Raw genomic sequence first — 20226 nt, forward strand, 5'->3', positions numbered from 1 at the left:
AAACTAGGTATTACAGAAGTTAATTTCCATCTTTGGTTGGCAACTCTATTTTTGCCTATATTATTTATGACGAAATTATCACTAAAAGCTAATGGAAAGAGTGAGAAAACCAAAAGAAAAAGCTCATTTATATATTTCTAATGTAATTTCTTGATTTTGACTTTATTCCATGATCCTTGTTTCTTTAACAGTAACCTACCGCAGGAAAAGTTCCAAAAATCAAAGAATGGCGACCGCTTCAAGTGGTGGAAGCAAATAGGACTAGGGCTACAGCAGATGGACCCATTAAGCAATTTTGGGAACGTATACTATATGATTCCATTCAGCTCTCCAAGAAATTATGGAAAATCCAAACAGGTCTCTGCTCCAAAGGTTGCAAGATTTGTGGAAATCAGTACTCTTGACTTGAATCATTCACCATGTTTAAGGTTTTGTATGATAAGAATGATTAAAAAATTAAAGGGAAAGGATGGGGAGATCTTTTAATCTTATGATTTATGCAATCACCAACCTATTTGTAGAGTGAATAATAATGCTATTAACAATTGTAAACATGACACAAACTTAGCTTATGTACATAATTGTTTAGCCAACCCAGCTAATTATGAATCACACAAATTCTTTCATTAAGCTTGAATGCTTTTTTTTTTTATACTGTGACTTGCTGAGACCTTCAGAAAAATAAAGTAGCAGATTTGAACTGAGTACAACATTAACTATGAACATAGGAAGGAAAACATGAAGCTTAAAATGTTGGGCACCCATCAACTGATATGCCCTTTGCAGTGGGGCAACCTGCTAAATCACAGTGTTCAGGAATATAATCAGGACTAGAACCCCACCAATTCAAACTCTTATTCTCCAAGCCTAGTGCAAAGTAAAGCAGAACTGTCATGAAGGCTACTCCTGCATCCAGTGCTGCTGATAGAATGTAGTTATACCTCTGCCACCATTGCTTTCGATACCTGAAGACGAAGAAATTGAAGATGGTACCAACCAAAATCCAGGAAGTATAGTTCAATGGTGATGCTGGAGGCATGTTACCAGTTGCACCCAAAAGTACTGGTAGATTGATAAGGGGAATCCAAGACTGACTGGGAAATGCCTTGTGCAAAAGCCATACTACAACTGGTCCCAAAAGTCCTCCTAGGAAGAACCAGTTAAGTGTTGAGTATTGTCCAAGAGAGCCAAAAATTCGCTTAGGTCCCACCAGACCCCATATAACAGATGCATCAAAGAAGACTCTATCACCGGGGCATGTCCAAGGACTATTTTTTGGAAGAAAATCTTTGTGGCATATGCTATCAACAGAAGTTAAAAGCCACCAGGCCACGCCAAGGTTGACTGTTCCTGCTAAAACGGTCCCGATAAACTGATATGCAATTGCAACAATTGAAAAATGTAAGAGAATTAGAAGCAGGAAAATAAAGATCTGTTAGTTCTAAGAAAACGAAACAATTATAGAGAGAATATGTTATAATACCTGAACCAGGAACATTGATCTTGGAGGGATTTTCATGTAATGACCGAGCTTGAAATCACTAAGAAAAGCAACTGCCTGAGCCATGCTTATGTACCCATAGGTCTTAAAACAGACATTGGTTATTGGTTCTCCAGGTAATATTGCCCCCATTATATACTCTGTAATGATATTTAGCCCTGGTGTCTGCAGGGAGAGAATAAAAACTTTTGCATTTAGGAATCTTAAAGTTACTATAAAAGTCAAATAGATGGAAATTTAAAATATTTTATCCCCATTGATAACCAAAATTTATCTTAAAGTACTTGATTTGTCGTGGCTGTTATGATGCTGATAGGCAGGGTGAAGACGAAGGCGAGTGCAGCAGCAAACAACAGTCCCCACCAAGGCATCTGGACATCCTTATTAAGGAAGATGCAGAGTGCAAGGCCAACAACAATTGAGCCGAGAAGAAGCAAATAGAACCACCATGAAGGTATGTCCCGGTAGTTCCTCATCAACCTAGTGTGTATATCTGCCTTTTCCTTGGAAGAAGCTCGGTATCTACTATAAATTTCCCTGTAATTAACATGATCCTCTTTACTTAAGATGCAGCTTTAGTAGATGTTCAGTGATTAATTGAAAGTCTTGGAGACTGCAATAAGAAGAGTGAATTTTTCCTTCTGAATTAGTACTAAGGAATTACCTTCCATAGAACAAGGCCACATGACTTACTGTGGACGCAATGGTTGCAAACCCAAATCCATAGGTGAGAGCGAAGAAAGTGCTCAGATGGATCCTCCCTAACTTCTCGTATTCTGGCAAATCTAGCTCGAACTTCTCATTAACAATCTGTGTAATGTTATACAACTGACCTTGTGAAGTAAACAAGTCCGCTGAAAATATCGGGAAAGTTTTGGCGTTGTACAGGTTCATGCCCCAGTAAGATATTGGCATCACAAAATAAATTATCAAGGCATATCCTATGAAGACATTCACAATGGCAAAGAAGGGCGAAACGAGAGGGCTAAACAAGAAGGAGGCAACTGTTGTCCAGTCAAGAGTAAAGGCCCCTATGCCGAGACCACTCAGGCCTGACCCGATTTGATGGGCAGTTACTGAATGGGGGAAAGCCAAACAGACCAAGGAGATGCTTTGCAATGTGTTGAAGAGGTACCCAGGGACGATGTACCAGCAAAAGCTACAAACTAGTGCAATCACGAAGAATTTCGCTCGTGAAATGCGGCGCTTGCCATCATTTTCTTCCTTTTCATGCAGCGTCCTGAAAAATCAGCAGCATAGTTCCATCAGGGGCGCCAATTAATCTATCTAAGGTCTATATTTGATTTGGAACTCTCACTAAGCCTATTCGGTATTGATGATTTTTTTTTTGAATAAAATACTTTCACTTTTAATTTTTAATCATAATTTCAAATAAGTCTATTAATTTTTTAATTTTTCTTATCTAAATGAAATATATTAGTATGTTTTAACTTAAGTTAAATTATACTAAAATTATCTTAAAAGTGAATTGTTTTAGGTATCTATTAAAATAATGTCACATTATAATTTTTATTAAACATGTTATTAGTAATACCTTATTTGATAACTCATGATCAATTTTTGACGAAAATTTTCGACAAACACTATGTAGCCGAAAAATTATCAAAAAAGATTTTGACATTATTAAATTAAAATGATAAAAAATTTATTGACAGATTACTATCGATAGAGGGTCTTTTCTAATTATTTACTGACAAAAGTGTCTATTGATAACTTAGAATGATTTTCAAGGGATATTGTTCATAAATAGCCAATGGGAAACTAAGATACAAAAATACTTTCAATTAACCATTTGCATAAGTTGGTAGACTTCGGTTCTTTTCTAAAGTTAAGACTGTAGATATATATATAGATATGACAGATAAAAATAGCTAAAAATACTTAATTATATAGTAATTAATATGATGGATACTTGCCGGTTCACATCTTCTTCTTGTTACAAGGAAAATGATATTAAAGCTTGACATAGTAGTGATCATATCAGCCAGCCAGCATATATATGTGAAATACAAAAATACGTATCAAATTCATTATTCATTTGAGAAAATTGAAAACTATTCATAAGTTACTTTTAGAATTAAAATAACGCATTCGATTTCAGGATCCTTGGTGATACTTTTTGCATTAAAATTTATCAGGTAAGGTGTAGGTTGTTGAAGAAGCCAATTAAAGATAGATATTTTTCTGCTACTTTCACATGATATGTCGTTTCCAATGGATAACAAATATAGGGATAAGACCAAAAAGCTTGAATTACCTGAATAGAGAAATTTGAACGAGGGTAGAGGGCCACCACATGTGCGCCGGCTCGACCACGTACTTCCGCAGGAGCCCCGCCCAGCCATATCCCATCACCTGCACTCAACAAATCACACCATATGCCGATCGATGAACCTAAGCATATATAATTTACCAGAAACAAGAATAGCCAAACCCGAAACCAACTGTGCTTAGTGATAGCATTGCTATCTACACTATGAAAAGGAAAGATGGTTCATTTCCTCTTTGTTCTTTTTTCACTTTTAAAACATTAAACAACATCAAAACGAGGGTTAATTTAAACCTGAGAACTTCTCATTCCATAGTCTCAGCCTTTTCCTTTAAAACTGTTACTGTACCTCGTTAACATACATGTATAGTAGAGTAAACGAACCTGTGTAGTAATGATAAGAAGCCAACTAGCCAAGAAAGAGATGCTCCTCCCATAAAAAGCCTTGATAATGGTAACAATACCAACAGCATAAACAGTACCGCCCCCGAATGCACTCCCAGCATTAGCAAATATCGTAATCAAAACATGCTCCTTCATGTTAAAGGGTCCCGGGTTGAGCGAGAATTGCCTGGAACCAAACCCAGGTATTGGAAACTTAGTCGTGGGAAGAACAGAAGCCATGAACCGTCCGATGGGGAGAGTTGCCACTTGGACAGTGATTTGGGTGATGACGAGTGGCTCCGAACGGTAGCCGAAGAACTGGTTGAGGAATGAAAGAAGCAAACAAGAGGAAAGACCCAAGAACCACATACGAAAAGTCCATACAGGGAGTGAAGGCTCATCGGTGTTGGGTACTGTTAGACGAACTTCTTCTATCGGAGAGAGTTCGCTTTCGTCTATTTCAGGCTCCACTATGGGTTTCTCATCTAGTTTTGGTGATGCATCTAATTCCACAGTTCCCATTGAGAGAATCCAAAGAAGAGATCAGAACTAAGTAGCCTTAGAGAGACTGCTAGCTGCTGCGACTTTGTTTAGCACATCCATGCCACTTTTTATTCCAGAGGAGGGAGAATGTTTTGCTGCTATTTTTAGTTTTGGGTGTCCATTATATCATTTTTGGGGTCAACTTCTTCAACATCGGCCGGGCAAGGTCCTTAGTCTTACTTTTTTTGAACGGTGATTTCTATATCACGAGAGTTGTACGTTGTATACTTCAATAAAAATTGCTTGCTATGCGACAACTTCGTTAATTCAAAGGTTCAACATCAGTTTGAAATTAAAGATGATTACCAAAAGAGAGGTCAGCAAATCAAGTGTCTCTGCTTGTTACTATATAGCATATATGTAATCATGGGAGATGCGATAATTAATCAAATAACTGTTCATGGACGTAGCTTTACGCTGTAGGACTACGTGTGGACATTCCATACAGGACAGATACTGCATTTGACAAAACGGCCTAAGATTCCAAAATTCCATAGTTTACAAATACTTAGGAAAAGTTTAGAGATTAATATAGAAAACTATATATATCATCGGCCAGCATTCGGCTCAGGGAATGTCTAAATATGGTGAATTTGTTTCCATTGTTTTTTGTGAATATATGAGATCATCTGATTATTAATCCATTTTTGGACTTTGCACTAACAGTTAAGATTGTTTCATGTTTCGCTATATATTTCAATTTCTCTTTCATGGTTTGTGTGCTCATTATACTTTAAAGACAGGTTTTCCAATTCACCGGTTTGGATTGAAACTTCGAATTATACAATTGAATCATTTCAAAGGGAATAATACAAAATGCATGTCATTGTTTGAGAATGAAATGAGATGCTACCTATTTTATGTTATAAAAATATAAAATATGGGCTTTTTTTAGAAATTAAGAAAGGTATATTGCTTAAAAAAGTTTCTGAATTATTTAAAAAAATTTAAATAAATTCTTATTCTTTTGTTAAGTTCAATCAAATTTTTATATTTTTATTTTGAATTAAATAAACTTTTATAATTAATAATTGACTAATTGTCATAGGTTAAATATAACTTATTATTTTATATTTATATGGCATTGATATGAAAGATAAAAAAAATCACATGATCATGTTATTATGTCACAATAACAATTATATCATCATCGATTATAATATATCAACATATCATATCATCATCAACTATGACATGTTAGCATATTATGTTAACGTCGCATGACATAGAATGACAAATGATATTTTAATTAAGTCAATTATTAGTTATAAAGACTTATTAGACTTAAAATGAAAATATAAAAACTTTATTAGCTTAAAATAAAAATACAAGAGTTTGATTGAATACAATAAAATTATAAATGCTTATTTGAATTTTTTAAACAATTTAGGGGTTTTTTAGATACTATGCCATTAAGAAAAGAAAGACTATAAATTTTATTTTTTACATTTTTTTTAAAGTAGTTGACCTTTCGAATAACAATAAAAGAAGTTTTTTTGTTCTTTAAAATTTGATAAATAAATTGACATTTATTAACTCCAACTTGTGATGCAAATAAAAAAAATCAATTAGCAAAAATAAAAAAATAAAAAATCCAAAAAATACATTAATAATAATCACGCTGCTTTAACCCAAGACAAGATGCATCAGATCCGGTTAGGATTGGGCTAGGCCTGGTAAGTTTAGGCTTCTACACCAATCTTTTTTCTGACCAAAGTGGGCTAGGCATGATTGGTCTCGTTCAGCCTATAATTGGGCTGGGTTTGAGGTTTAGGCTTCTTCCCCAAACTAATTTCCTTAATGGGCTAGGCTCTGTTGATCTCAAAAGATGTCGTCAAAATCCAATTACCTACCTCGGTCGTTTTAAAATGATTACGTGGCAGTTGAGCGAGTGACGTTAACGTTACACCGCAAAACCAAACCAACCAATGTCCCCATTTCGTCGATCTACGGCACCCCGCACTTCTATAATATTAGCATAGCCAAGCAACAGTCTCAGTCTCCACCAACCCACTCGCAAACATTCCACTTGTTTTTTTTTTTTTAATTTTTCCAACCAAAACGCAATAATCTTTCTGTTGGATTCGCTCGGATTTCAGAAATAATGGCAATGGCAATCAGTCTTCGCAGGCTCTCTTCCTCCATCAAATCTCCAATCAGACCTCTCTTCAATGGCAGCTCCATAAATTTCATGGTCCGAAATCTAATCCTTTTTGTTTCATTGTTTCTTCTGTTAAATTTCAAATTTTCATTTTAGTTTTGTTTGTGCAGTCTTCAGCTGCGGCTGAGAAAGAGAAAGCCCGTGCTAACGTAAGCCTTCTTTTCAAAAAAACACTTTAGATCTTTGATTCTGAGTTCTGATTTATGCTTATAGAAAAAAAAATGTATTTGATTTTTGCAGTGGATACATCAGTTGAATGCTCCGCTTGAGGAGATCGATCCTGAAATTGCTGACATTATCGAACTCGAGAAAGCTAGGCAATGGAAGGTACTTGGTTGGAATGCTAAATATTTCTGATTTTAGTTTTGTAATCAATGGTTCTTTGATCCATCGGAAATGAATAGAGTAATCTGTGAAATGTGATCTTTTTAGGTAACATAGTTATTGCCTAATTGAAAAATCAAACTTGTTTTTCCAATGTGTGATAGGGACTGGAACTTATTCCTTCAGAGAATTTCACGTCCGTCTCAGTGATGCAAGCAGTTGGCTCTGTAATGACCAATAAATACAGTGAAGGATATCCTGGTGCTAGATACTATGGAGGCAATGAGTATGACAATCTACCCATTTTTCTTTTACTATGTTCAAAATTTGTCTGCTACTATCAGTGTCTAATATTAATGGCCTATATTTCCTATTGTGCATGGTTTTGCAATCAATGTGATAGTGATTGATATTTTTTTGGCGAATTGAATTGGGAAATAAAATACGCCCCACATGGCATCCGGTTTTTTAGTACAAATTGTTAGTAGGGTGAATGTTTAATGTTTTGATACTTGTTTGATCAGGTATATCGACATGGCTGAGTCATTGTGTCAGAAGCGTGCGCTAGAGGCTTTTGGGTTGGATCCTGCAAAGTGGGGAGGTGAATGAATTACTTATGCATGCCATTTATATTTGGGCTTAGGTTATGTTTTGGGACCTGCATGGTGAAATGTTATGACAATGTCATGGATTAGATATTTGTTGGCTGTTTATTTGTTTCATTTTTCAAAGTATATAGAGCTAACTGCATGATTATGTAAATGTCAACTTACCTTTCATCTTTAGTTATAGTTCTGTTTCCATTTACCACTTTCCATTCTGAGCACGTGAAGGGTTTTGCATGCCTGAATACTTGTTTTGTTTATATCAGCGTACAACTTACCATGTATCTGTCTCATTATTGCAGTCAATGTGCAGTCACTATCTGGATCCCCTGCTAACTTTCAAGTTTACACAGCATTATTGAAACCTCACGAGAGAATTATGGCACTTGATCTACCACATGGTGGGCATCTTTCACATGGTTATCAGGTGCTTATAGAATTTTTTCAGTCATGAGCTTTTCTGCTGAATTAGGATTATTTTGTCCACTCATGGTAACTAAAATTCGAGTTTTTAATTTTTGATCTTCCATTTTTTTTTCTAAAAAGAATATCAGGTTATGCTACCTACCTATAAGATTCTTAGGAAAGCGTAACATTACTCTTAAGGCCATTAAGCTTGTGAAACTCAAGTTTTCACTTTCTCTTTGCATCATGCAGACTGATACTAAGAAGATATCTGCTGTGTCCATATTCTTTGAGACAATGCCATATAGATTGAATGAGAGTACAGGTTTTATCGATTATGATCAGGTAATTTTTCAATTCTATCTTAGTAAAGATGCTAGTTTTTTTCTTTCTTTTTTTCTTGTTTTTTTTTTTTGAAGAAAGAAAAGATTTGCATTTTGTGTATTCTACTCATAAGTAATTTACATGGGAATACAAAACCAGGCATGTGATTTTGATCACTGTTTCTTTTGCTTTAACAATCCTTTTAGATTCATGTCAGAAACATTCTGTGAATATTTGTTACATGCTGTACCTTTTGTGCATATTTTGACAAAAAGGGAAATGACTATCTTAATACTTTAAAATTTTCAATTGATTTGTTTGAAGCTTTCAAATTGTTTGGGACTTGCATATATATCACAAATCAAATTCTAGAGCAGAGTGGACAATAAAGATCTTTTCTGTGTGGATTAAGTGGAAAAGCCCTTGCACACTTTTTAAATTCATCTAAGTATGTTGTTGGAAATTTACTTGATTGTCTCTTTAAAAGATGTGATTTAAAGAATAAATATGTTTGCAGTTGGAGAAAAGTGCTGTGCTTTTCAGACCAAAACTTATAGTTGCTGGTGCCAGTGCTTATGCTCGCCTTTATGACTATGCGAGTATCCGCAAGGTAAAGTCCTTTGTACTTGACTCACTATCAAAAAATCTTGTCATATATCAGTGAATATTTTGACTCAACATTGAGAAACTAAGAGACTCTAATTTTGATATGTTGACAGGTTTGTGACAAGCAGAAAGCAATTCTGTTGGCTGACATGGCACATATTAGTGGGTTGGTTGCTGCAGGTGTTATTCCATCTCCTTTTGAATATGCAGATGTTGTGACAACCACAACGCACAAGTCGCTTCGTGGTCCACGTGGTGCAATGATCTTCTTCAGGAAGGGAGTGAAAGAGATCAACAAAAAAGGGCAAGAGGTGAGTATTAAATATTAATTCAAGTTAGTTTTGGTTTTTTTTTCCCTCTCTCTCTCTCTCTCCCTATAATGTTTGATGAATTAAAAAGAGAAGGAAAGAGTGAGACCAAAATGAATGCAGACATGGCTTACCTTGAGTATCACTTTTTTAGTAACATTTTCCTATTGTTTCTGGTTTGAAACTCTAAAGTGTAAAGTAGGAAGAGGAATTTATCCAATGCCTTGGGTTCTATCCTACAGGTGATGTATGATTTTGAAGATAAAATTAATCAAGCTGTCTTTCCTGGACTTCAAGGTGGTCCACACAATCACACCATAACGGGCTTAGCAGTTGCGTTGAAGCAGGTACTTTTTTATAAAAATTTGTGTTTATGCAAACAAAATACTTGGTCAGGCAATACAATTTTTAGATCCAAGTTAGCCAAGAGCATGTAGATTTCTCAAGTTTGACATATGTGATTATAGGTCAGAACACCCGAATACAAGGCTTACCAAGAACAAGTTCTCAGTAATTGCTCAAAATTTGCTCAGGTATACTGAATGATCTCCGGTTGATGCAAGTTCATTACTTGGCATTTGTAAATTCATTTCTTTTCCATTATGAACAACATTATCTTATCTCCGCTGAGTGATTTAACTATGGTAGTTACAATTCTAAGTTTCCTTTATGCAGAGGTTGCTAGAAAAGGGGTATGAACTAGTATCTGGTGGAACCGAGAATCATCTAGTCTTGGTCAATTTGAGAAACAAGGTACGAGGTTTGCTCCTTTCAGACTGTTTTAAGGAAAATTCTTTTACCTTCTATGTGATCAAGAGAATTCTGTTGGAATAATTGTATAGGAACTAATGTAATAGGTCTGCAAACTTTTCACCCTTTTACTAACCAGAACTCTGTAGAGAGGACTCTACCAATGTTTTATAACAATTTACTTGGTAATTAAAGTCTATAGCATGATAAAAAGAATAAGTTCCTTGTTTCTTAATGCTATCCAACAGGGTATTGATGGCTCAAGAGTTGAGAAGGTAATGGAATCAGTTCATATCGCAGCCAATAAAAACACTGTTCCAGGGGATGTGTCTGCTATGGTTCCTGGTGGCATCCGTATGGGTATGGACCTTCTCCTTTGATCATCAAGCATCTACTGGTTAATTTGGTCATTAGTTAGGTCCTTCAGTTTTTTGAATCCTGTGGTTTCTTGTGATTCAGGAACCCCAGCTCTCACATCTAGGGGTTTTATTGAGGAAGACTTTGAGAAGGTAGCTGACTTCTTTGATGCAGCTGTCAAGTTGGCCTTGAAAATCAAGGCTGAGACAAAAGGTATTTTCCTCTGCTTCATCATTTACCGATGCATCAATACCTCTATACATTGTAATATGACGTGAGTGCATTTAGCCACATAAAACGTGTGCTGACAGCATTTCCTTCCAATTATGATTAATCCAGGAACAAAGTTGAAGGACTTTGTAGAGACCTTGCAGTCAGATGTGAACATTCAATCTGAGATTGCAAAGCTCAGACGAGAAGTTGAGGAGTATGCCAAACAATTTCCAACTATTGGTTTTGAGAAAGAAACAATGAAATACAAGGACTAAAAGGGACTCTTTTATATGCAAGGTTTGTCAGCTTTATAGAACTGTGTAATTTATATATTTTTTCATACTTGTTGCACAAAAAGATTTTGGAGGAACACTGTCTCTGAGAATCTCTTACAATGCCAAAATATGCAGAGATTGTATCTAGTATCTCGAGTGTCAAAGATTCCATGCATGTGGATAAACCTATTGATGTGGTGTCGTAATACAGAGACATCTGATGTCTACTTCTGTGTGTAGATTTGAAATATGTTTATGCTGTTAATCAGATTTGTTCTTTTCAACACCTGATTGAGCATGCTGCTTTAGTGGTGGACTTGTTTATAAAAGGTGAAGCTTTTATCCGGTTTTGTTCGATACTGATGGCCGAGTACGGCTTTGTGATCTGCAGATGCATAGGATGCAGATCTCTGCTATCACATCTAAAAGGTTCATAGAAAAAGTGTTTATTCTTGTTTGCTACCGTGCTTTATGTTAGACAGTTTTAATGATCTTTACCACTATTGCAGATGCATTCGTTCTGAAGCAATGAAGCCTGCCTCAAGTTCTTGTTGTCAACTGAAGAGGATAAATTAGGGATTCAAAGGCTTCGATCGGCAATACAAGGAGCATATTGTTGTTTCATCCATGAGATCAAGATGAAATTCTTTGAAGTTTTTCGTTTTGAAGTGTAAATCTATACTCCGTTTTAAGTGCTTCTTTCTCATATTAGCATCAAAATTGCTTGAAATTGTTTTCCCGTTGGTAATATCCAATAAAATTTAAATGATCCGCGAAATTTAACAAGGGCAAAGTGTCAAGTAATTTGAGTTACATTTTCATATTATAAAGTGAAGCTTAGGCTGTGAAACCGCAACGATAATTTTGTAAATCGTGATTCCTCCGGTCCAAATTAAAAGCTGTCAAGGTTTACTTTATAACGAATAAAATATTTAATGGATATTTGATATTTCTGTTCAATTTATTTGTGCACAACCAATCAATTGTCTCACCTTTCAAAGAAAAAAAAATCCTAATTGTCTAACCATGCAGAGGATTCCATTTTCACGTTTTCAATTGAACCTAGAAAAAGTGTTTCAATAAAATATTTCAATTTTAAATTTAAGAGATGGACAATTTTTAAAAATTTATAAATTCGAATGTTAAAGTGATATTGTCACATTAAATATCTCAGAAAAAAATAATTTATTCTCATGACAAGAGAATTTGGAAAAATTTATAAATTTGAATTTTATATATCCTATCAAATTTATTTTTTAGAAAGACTTTTTTTAAAAAAAAAGGGTAAAAAATCCCATAAAAAAAAAGAGAAGGAAGATTTTTTTTTGAAGATTATCGTTAAGATTCATTGGGGTTGACCATGATTGACCAGAAAAGATGGACTATTATGAGTTCAGAGTTCACGTCCACTATTTGCCTATCACTCGTCATTTCTCAGACAAATAGGAATAAGGATAACGTAACAGTTGATGCTCCATAACTCTTATTACATTATAATGCTGCATTCAAAGCACTTTTATTATCCTTCCACCTTTCTTGAATGGCTTCTTTGCCTTCTTTTGCCGGCAGTGGCAGTCTCAAGCTCGAACCAGACTCCAGAAAGCACTCCCCGGCTTCTCTTTCCACGGATAAGGTATTCTTCAATGTCTTTCCTCAACTATTCTATTTGCTCTATGCAGTACCATGTAACTGAATTAACGAATTCCATGTCTTTCTTAGCTGCTGATAATGGGTTCTTCCTAATTTTGTAAGATATGGGATTTCCTTTTACTTACAACTGATGCAAGAGGGTTTGTCCATGCAGAATATCTGATTCCTTGACTACTTATCACTCTTCATCATGCCAAAATTTGGCTTTTTAATTGATTTTTCCATTTTCAGAGTAATTTAGCAAGAATTGTGTTGTGCTCTATTACATTTGTTGATGCTAAGCTGCATATTGATTCTCAGAGTCCAAGCATTTCTTATCCAAGAACTCACAAGTTCACCCAATTAGATGGCAAGTCAGAATCAGTTAGGTCTATGGACTTCCAAGAAGCACTCTCCAGGATAAAAGATGGTTCAAGGATTGAAACATCTTATTATGTCCCCCTCTTGCAAGAATGCATTGACAGGAATTCACTTGCGGGAGCACAAAATTTACATTCTCATATCATAAAGACCGGAACTCATGAAGATTTGTTTGTCCTGACATTCCTTGTTAATGTTTATGCCAAATGTGGAGCCATGGAAAATGCTCGAAAAGTCTTTACCAGTTTACCTAGAAAAAATGTTGTTGCCTGGACGACCTTGATGACGGGCTATGTTCATAATGATCAACCAGATGCTGCCATCTATGTTTTCCAACAGATGCTGGAATTCGGCTCTTATCCGACAAATTATACTTTAGGAAGTGCTTTGACTGCATGTTCTGCACTGAATTTTCTTGACTTGGGGAAGCAAATCCATGCCTACAGTATTAAATACCAGATTGACCATGATACAAGCGTTGGGAACTCCCTTTGTTGCTTATACTCGAAATGTGCCAGCTTGAATTCTGCTATTAAAGCCTTTCAAAAGATTGGGAGAAGGAATGTAATTTCATGGACTATTATTGTTTCTGCTTGTGGAGATAATGCTAGAGCTGCAAAGGGACTGAGATTCTTCACTGAGATGCTTGCTGAAAATGTTGAGCCTAATGAGTTCACTTTGACCAGCGCCCTGAGCATGTGCTGTACAATGCAATCTTTGAGAGTAGGGGCACAAGTTCATTGTTTAAGCATTAAGCTTGGCTATGGATCAAACCTCCGCATAAAGAATTCTATCATGTATTTGTATCTCAAATGTGGGTGGTTTAGAGAAGCACAGCAATTGTTCAATGGCATGGAAGACATGAGCTTGGTTACAATGAATTCAATGATTGCAGGCTACGGTGAAATGATGGATCTTGCAAAGGATGATCTATCAGCCTACCATAATGGAACCGAGGCTCTCAACATTTTCTCAAAATTGAATAACTCCGGCTTCAAACCTGATCTATTTACCTTCTCAAGTGTTTTAACTATATGTAGTAAGATGGTGGCCTTAGAACAAGGGGAACAAATCCATGCTCAGACCCTTAAAACTGGGTATTTGTCAGATGTGATTGTGGGAACGGCACTAGTTAATATGTACAATAAATGTGGAAGCATTGAAAGAGCAAGCAGAGCTTTTCTGGAGATGTCTGCCAGAACATTGATATCATGGACTTCTATGATTAATGCTTTTACACAGAATGGACAGACTCAGCAAGCACTGCAGCTCTTTGAGGATATGAGACTGGTAGGAGTCAGACCAAATCAGGTAACTTTTGTAGGTGTTTTATCGGCTTGTGGCCATGCTGGAATGGTAGATGAAGCATTCGGATATCTTGAGATGATGCAGAAAGACTATAAAATCAGACCTGTTATGGACCATTACGCATGCCTAATTGACATGTTTGTGAGGTTGGGAAGGTTAGCTGAAGCTTTTGATTTAATCAGGAAGATGGATTTTCAGCCAAATGAGTTTATATGGTCACTCTTGCTTGCAGGATGCAAAAGACATGGCAAAACTGAATTGGGATTCTATGCTGCTGAAAAGTTACTTGAGCTCAAGCCAAAAGATGCTGAGACTTACCTCTTGCTGTTGAATATGTACAAGTCTGCAGAGAGATGGGAGGATGTTTCCAAAGTAAGAGCATTGATGGAGGAGAAGAGACTTGAAAAGTTAATGGATTGGAGCTGGATCAGCACTAAGGACAAGGTTTATGCATTCAAATCCGATGAGAGGCAAACTTATGGGACTGAGATGCATGAATTGTTGGATGAACTGCTTGATAAAGCAAAAAGTCTTCTTGGATATGAATCACTTGAAAGTATTGACTTAGTTGATGAAGAGGATGAGGAAAAAACATTCTCTTCCACTGTTCAACATAGTGAAAAGCTGGCTGCTGCATTTGGCCTGTTGAATATAGCAGATGCTGCGCCTATACGAATTATCAAGAACATTAGCATGTGCAGGGGTTGCCATAATTTTATGAAGGCCATCTCTTCACTGAATGCTAGGAAAATCATCGTTCGGGATCGCAAGCGGCTCCATAAATTTGTTAATGGGCAGTGTTCATGTGGGGATAATGGTAGTTTACTTTGATGACTAAAGGCAGGTTCCCAACAATTCCTTTTTCCCAATTTTCTAAACTTGAAACATTTCATACAAATTATTTTCTCCGTGATATTTATGAAAAATTCAAAGGCTCTGTAAATATAGACATTGACAGTCCATTCGATTAGGTTATCGAAACTGTATGAAACGAACTGTGCTTGATTTCTTTAGCCAAGCTATGCTTTAGCAGCAGCTCTATGTCAATGCTCTGATTAGGCCTCCTAGAGCATTGGCTTAAAAGATGAAGTTCGTGCCTCAGATAAACCATGGCAGAAAGTTTTCTAAGAGAGAGATTGCTCAATTCCTTGACAAATTCTGAAATTATAATCCTCAGATTTTGCCATCCTGTGGCTGAATGACACCGACAATGTTAAATAAGGTCCTTAAGCAGCGAAAAAGCAAGGGCATTAGAAAGAGTGGAGCACCTTAACATAAACAGACAAGGGATCATCATGCATCAAAGTTCAAAAGAAAATCCTTGACTGAATGGAAATGCTTGGTGGAGTACTAGAGCTGTGAAATTGGATGATTCTGCTTAAAAAATAAATAAAGCCAACGACAAGTCGTCAACAACTAACCATTCTTCACATGATCTCATCGAAAGTCAAGTACTTGCACTCATATGATTATGGTATATAGCACATTACCTATGGAGACAAATTATGGATCAAGATAAAGTGAGCTTTACAAACACTAAGCATACAAAAACGTAGAAACAAATACTATATTTTCCTATTTCTCTTCAGGGAAGGAAAGGAGTTGGGGGAAGAATACAATGTGGGGTTAGGTAAGCCGTAATGTTGACCTCAAGGTTGTATCGCCTAAGCATATATAAAACGTATCAAAATACAGGCAATTTTACAGGATAAAAAATCAACGCCTTTTACTCTTAGATTTGGTGATCCTTGATTTGCTCGATTCGTTAGGTGGTTTCCATATGATATCCTCAAGGTTGCTACAAAATGTCTTGTAAAACTGTGAGACAAAAATGCACTGTTTATGTCAGAATCCAAAAATGCAAGAAAACAAGAGACTGAAGAGAGAGAGAGAGAGAGAGAGGGGTGCGGGGAAGAGAGATAATATGTTCAAGAGGGCCAAGTATGGAGGGAAGGCTGGAAGGCTATCCCAAGAAACCATGTCAACCAAAGAATCCAAGAAGCAGATTACATGGAACACACAAACTTGATATGTGACTGACAAGGTAGCTAACCTTTAGGTATTCTCCAGCATCACCAGCTGCTTTTTGAATATCAACCATCAAAAATGTGGGAGCAACCTCAAAAACCTTCAAGCCGAAGAATGATCAGAGGGAGAAAGGAAGAAAATAAGATTAAATTTAAAGGCTAATCTGGAATTCAATAGAGTTGAGGATGAAAACCTACTTCGAGGATAACTGAAAAATGAGAAGTCTTGTTAGCTGAAAGACCTTCAACTCTCATCTGAAAAATGAACATATAATCAAGAGTTTAGATGACTATGGAAATACTATGGGCAAGATTATTCTCCAGTCAAATTGATGAAATAACTTATAAAAGAAGAGAAGCTCATTTAGTACTAGAACTGCGGCAAAATAGCTAATTTAAATTGAAACAAAGCACAAAATCTGTTTGTTAAAAGCAATGGCTAAATGGCCTGAGTGGTCTACCTTATAATTTCGAATGTGTGTCTTATAGCCCATTGATTGTGCAACAACTTCCATGCTAGACAGAACAACCCTTGCTGGCTTCTGTGAAACAAAGCGTGTCTGATACTTCATGGAGTCCTGTCAAGGAGGATAATACATTCAAATAGCTTAACATTAGAAAGAAAAAGACATACATTGGACTGCCTCATAGAAACATATCCTGAAGGCAAGATATTGAGAAATTGCAATACAAGATTTCCTTATATGACTGCCAGGTGAAACTAAAGCTCATAAATGGATAGCTTTAGGCATCAAAAAGCATAGAAAACCCCAGCAGCTTTTAGAGCATGCTGTTTGGTTAAAAAACATTAAAGCACATATTCTTTCAAAAACTGGTCAACAGAGGTAGGACTGCATATAAACAATTTATTAAAGAACTCTACCTGTCCACGGTCAAAAAGCGTTGCAAGGTTCAAGCCTTGAGAAAGAATGATCAAGTCAAATGCATTAAGAATCAATGGACCCATATCCTCATTTCCAGATTGCTCATTACCCCTTTCTTCCTACAGTGTATTATCAAGCATAGAGAGTTCGATATTAATCACAATGATGCTTTCATACAAACAAACCCAATTTAGACACACCTAAGAAGACTTTATGTTATTTATTGGAAAATCCAAATTATACTTTTACAGCATATTTAACAAAATTAAAGCTTTTAAATACCTTACTGACCTCTGGATCATCAAAAACAGCATTTACATCATCCAAGTTAATATCTTCATACTCAAGAAGTCTGACAGGAACATAGCCCTTCTTAAACCACTCATCACTCCTGATTTGCTCAATTGTAATACGCTGTACAGAAAAGGAGAGAGATTTCTTACAATCAAGCAGAAACAGAAACTATATTGAAACCATTATTATATTTATAGAAACACCTCTATCAAATAAAAGGAATACCATATAGAGGTAGGAACCGGTGCACTAGTTTCAAATATGAGACCAGAATCCTTCATGGTTGCACTGAGTATAAGTTATGCAAAGTAAAGAGTCAATGCAATGCATATAGAAAACATGTCTTTATAATGGTCTGCATGAGGGTTATCAGAACAACAAGCGCCAAATAAATAATGGCTCCTTTTAAGCCATCACAAAGGTGATGATATTCTTGTGGTTCATTAAGTTGCATACTTTTAATTTAACTTCTAGTATATTAGGTTGAACATTTCTGTTTTAGTGTGCATTCCAGGATACTTAGAACCATTTCATCATATACCTTGAATCCACTCCATCAATTTCTATGGCCTTATTACTAATGCAGCTCAAAAAGTTCAAATTGTTGCCAACAAGTACTTACAGTTTGAGGATTTGGGTCTAGAATTCTATGAATCAAGGATTTTGCTCCCACAGGAAACCAAGAAGGGCAAGAAAATTCTGCTCTCTCAATCTGCACGTTAAAAACAAAAACACCAGTTACGCAATACTGATAATTTTAAAATGCAAGTTTTTTTTTTTGGTCCACTTTCAAGTTTTTTGGCAAATAAGTCATGAATCCAGAAGGATAAACACAATAACCATAAACTAGTAGACTATGACAAAAGTTCATACCTTACTGTATAGCGTGGTGAGATCAAGCTCATCAAATGGAAGATAACCTGCCATCAAAACATAAAGGATGACCCCACAAGACCAAACATCTGCCACAGCACCATCATATCCCTTGTGACTGAGAACCTATAACAAAAATGAAAATATTAATTTAAGAAACATTGCAACAGCACAAAATAAGCCATCAAAGTACAGTATATTCAACTCAAAAACTAACTATGATTACCTCTGGTGCCACATAGTTAGGAGTCCCGCATGTTGTCCGCAGGAGGCTAACTCCCTAAACACACGTCATAAAATAACAACCCGTGTGATTATACTTCTGTCAATCTTTATTAATGTCAAAGGAGGAAGGCAAAAAAGGAAGTTCACTCTTCAATTAATTTCTTACTTGTTCAGGCAACGCACTAAGGCCAAAATCTGAAATCTTCAAATTTCCTTGGGAATCCAGTAAAAGATTTTCAGGCTGTATGATAGACGCAAACAATCGATCAGAATTTGATGAAACCAAGGAAAGTAACATTACATTCCAGATGGTAACAAAAAGAACACCTTCAAATCTCTGTGGTAGACTCCCTTACTGTGGCAATATTCCACACCGTCAATAAGTTGTTGGAAGTATCTTCTAGCTTCTGCTTCACTAAGACGACCATTATGAACCTACATGATTACCAGCCACCTTTGATAATCACGAAAAACAAAAATCCAATAATACAACCAAATTTGGATCCTTTTAATGATACTTACTATTTTATCAAACAATTCACCACCCGTAATGAACTCCAAGATTATATAAATCTTAGTTCGACTTGCTATGACCTAAGAAATCAAACATTATATCGTTAAAAAACAAGCCAAACCACAAAATCTGAAATTTAATACTCTAAATACTAAATTACTTGCCTCGTGCAAACGAACAACATAAGGATGTCTAACAAGCTTCATTATAGATATCTCCCTTTTGATCTGCATTAATTAATAAACATAAGAAAGACAAAACTCATGATTAACTTGAAAAAGAATTCAAAATTTTAAATCATACTAAAGCTTAATTATTAGAACGGATAACTAAGACTACAATCTAAGCAATGAAAATTTATCAAATTCACCTCAGTTCAGTTAAAATACATAAAAAAAGAAAATTAAAAAACTAGTCTTTCTAATAAATTGAAGAACTTTCTCATAAAATTACCGAAATTTCATGACAACACCAAAGAAAAAAAAGGTGGAAATTTGACCTGATCGACCATCTTGTGTTTGATAATGGTGCTGCGATCGAGGACTTTCATGGCAACGCTTTCGCCGGTCTCCGTGTTTTGAGCGAACTTAACCTTCGCGAAGGTTCCTTCTCCGATTGTTCTTCCAATCTCATACTTCCCTACTTTCCTCACCACCATCGCTAATTTTCTGCCAATTATTTCCCCCTTAGCATTCCACTTTCTCTCTCACCAATCAGAGAGGGAAAAGAAAAGATAAAGAGTTTTAAGGTGCAGCTGCCAGCAGATATTGAACCAAAGCTTAATCAAAGCGCTAGTAGGAAGCTTTAAGCTTAAAAATAATCACAGTATTAGATACAAAATGTAGATTTTGAAGAAGAGAAAATTCAAGGAAAAAACCAAAAGAAAATTAAGGCCTGTAGTAAGGGAGGAAGGCTTTGGGTTTGGTGGGGGATGATATAGTGCTGACTACAGCTTTCTTACATGGTTGGTGACAGTTCACGAATTAGCCTCAATTTGTTGACTTTCCCCCTTTTTTTTTTTTTTCCTGAAAATATTTTCTACTAT

The 20226-nt window shown here is 35.9% G+C and overlaps 4 protein-coding genes across 6 annotated transcripts; 2 read left to right on the top strand and 2 right to left on the bottom strand.

Annotated features, from left to right (window-relative positions):
* On the bottom strand, nt 672-4697 carry LOC18591851 (oligopeptide transporter 4). The gene is made up of 6 exons (XM_018126284.1): nt 4176-4697; nt 3780-3877; nt 2166-2741; nt 1786-2038; nt 1484-1666; nt 672-1372 (listed from the first exon to the last, which is right to left on the bottom strand). Exons 1-6 carry the CDS (start codon nt 4695-4697, stop codon nt 746-748), a joined length of 2259 nt encoding a protein of 752 aa, XP_017981773.1. The 3' UTR covers nt 672-745.
* LOC18591852 (serine hydroxymethyltransferase 2, mitochondrial) lies at nt 6638-11859 on the top strand. Of its 2 annotated transcripts, none has more exons than XM_018126286.1 (17): nt 6638-6912; nt 6990-7028; nt 7120-7206; nt 7368-7489; nt 7728-7804; nt 8111-8235; nt 8466-8558; nt 9055-9147; nt 9257-9454; nt 9694-9798; nt 9919-9984; nt 10127-10204; nt 10450-10561; nt 10661-10771; nt 10898-11068; nt 11316-11475; nt 11556-11859. In XM_018126286.1, the coding sequence occupies exons 1-15, from the start codon at nt 6823-6825 to the stop codon at nt 11044-11046; spliced, it is 1545 nt and encodes a 514-aa protein (XP_017981775.1). In that variant the 5' UTR covers nt 6638-6822; the 3' UTR covers nt 11047-11068; nt 11316-11475; nt 11556-11859. The 2 variants fall into 2 exon arrangements, with proteins under 2 accessions (XP_017981775.1, XP_017981774.1); XM_018126285.1 differs by having other exon boundaries at nt 6639-6912; nt 11438-11475; nt 11556-11830.
* On the top strand, nt 12462-15382 carry LOC18591853 (pentatricopeptide repeat-containing protein At5g04780). The gene is made up of 2 exons (XM_018125735.1): nt 12462-12679; nt 12997-15382. The coding sequence occupies exons 1-2, from the start codon at nt 12587-12589 to the stop codon at nt 15193-15195; spliced, it is 2292 nt and encodes a 763-aa protein (XP_017981224.1). The 5' UTR covers nt 12462-12586; the 3' UTR covers nt 15196-15382.
* Nucleotides 15755-20178, bottom strand: LOC18591854 (CBL-interacting serine/threonine-protein kinase 8). 2 transcript variants are annotated; one of them, XM_007018254.2, is made up of 14 exons: nt 19681-20178; nt 19346-19408; nt 19190-19261; nt 18995-19102; nt 18834-18908; nt 18669-18722; nt 18443-18568; nt 18192-18281; nt 17558-17689; nt 17275-17394; nt 16853-16969; nt 16590-16646; nt 16418-16492; nt 15755-16182 (listed from the first exon to the last, which is right to left on the bottom strand). In XM_007018254.2, the coding sequence occupies exons 1-14, from the start codon at nt 19837-19839 to the stop codon at nt 16081-16083; spliced, it is 1350 nt and encodes a 449-aa protein (XP_007018316.2). In that variant the 5' UTR covers nt 19840-20178; the 3' UTR covers nt 15755-16080. The 2 variants fall into 2 exon arrangements, with proteins under 2 accessions (XP_007018316.2, XP_007018315.2); XM_007018253.2 differs by having other exon boundaries at nt 17567-17689; nt 19681-20177.

Source organism: Theobroma cacao, chromosome 8 (assembly GCF_000208745.1).
Source record: "Theobroma cacao cultivar B97-61/B2 chromosome 8, Criollo_cocoa_genome_V2, whole genome shotgun sequence".
In the NCBI taxonomy this organism is placed as follows: Eukaryota; Viridiplantae; Streptophyta; class Magnoliopsida; order Malvales; family Malvaceae; genus Theobroma; species Theobroma cacao.

Coding starts and splice junctions, on each gene's coding strand:
- LOC18591851 (XM_018126284.1), bottom strand. CDS start 4,697: ATGGGAACTGTGGAATTAGATGCATCACCAAAACTAGATGAGAAACCC. Junction 3,878..4,175: donor TTCTTATCATTACTACACAG/GTTCGTTTACTC, acceptor TGTTGAGTGCAG/GTGATGGGATATGGCTGGGC. Junction 1,667..1,785: donor TAACAGCCACGACAAATCAA/GTACTTTAAGAT, acceptor CTCTCCCTGCAG/ACACCAGGGCTAAATATCAT.
- LOC18591852 (XM_018126286.1), top strand. CDS start 6,823: ATGGCAATGGCAATCAGTCTTCGCAGGCTCTCTTCCTCCATCAAATCT. Junction 7,490..7,727: donor AGATACTATGGAGGCAATGA/GTATGACAATCT, acceptor TTGTTTGATCAG/GTATATCGACATGGCTGAGT. Junction 10,205..10,449: donor TGGTCAATTTGAGAAACAAG/GTACGAGGTTTG, acceptor GCTATCCAACAG/GGTATTGATGGCTCAAGAGT.
- LOC18591853 (XM_018125735.1), top strand. CDS start 12,587: ATGGCTTCTTTGCCTTCTTTTGCCGGCAGTGGCAGTCTCAAGCTCGAA. Junction 12,680..12,996: donor CTTCTCTTTCCACGGATAAG/GTATTCTTCAAT, acceptor ATTGATTCTCAG/AGTCCAAGCATTTCTTATCC.
- LOC18591854 (XM_007018254.2), bottom strand. CDS start 19,839: ATGGTGGTGAGGAAAGTAGGGAAGTATGAGATTGGAAGAACAATCGGA. Junction 17,690..18,191: donor TAGACCCAAATCCTCAAACT/GTAAGTACTTGT, acceptor TTTTCTGTACAG/CGTATTACAATTGAGCAAAT. Junction 16,183..16,417: donor ATGCTGGAGAATACCTAAAG/GTTAGCTACCTT, acceptor TTTGTCTCACAG/TTTTACAAGACATTTTGTAG.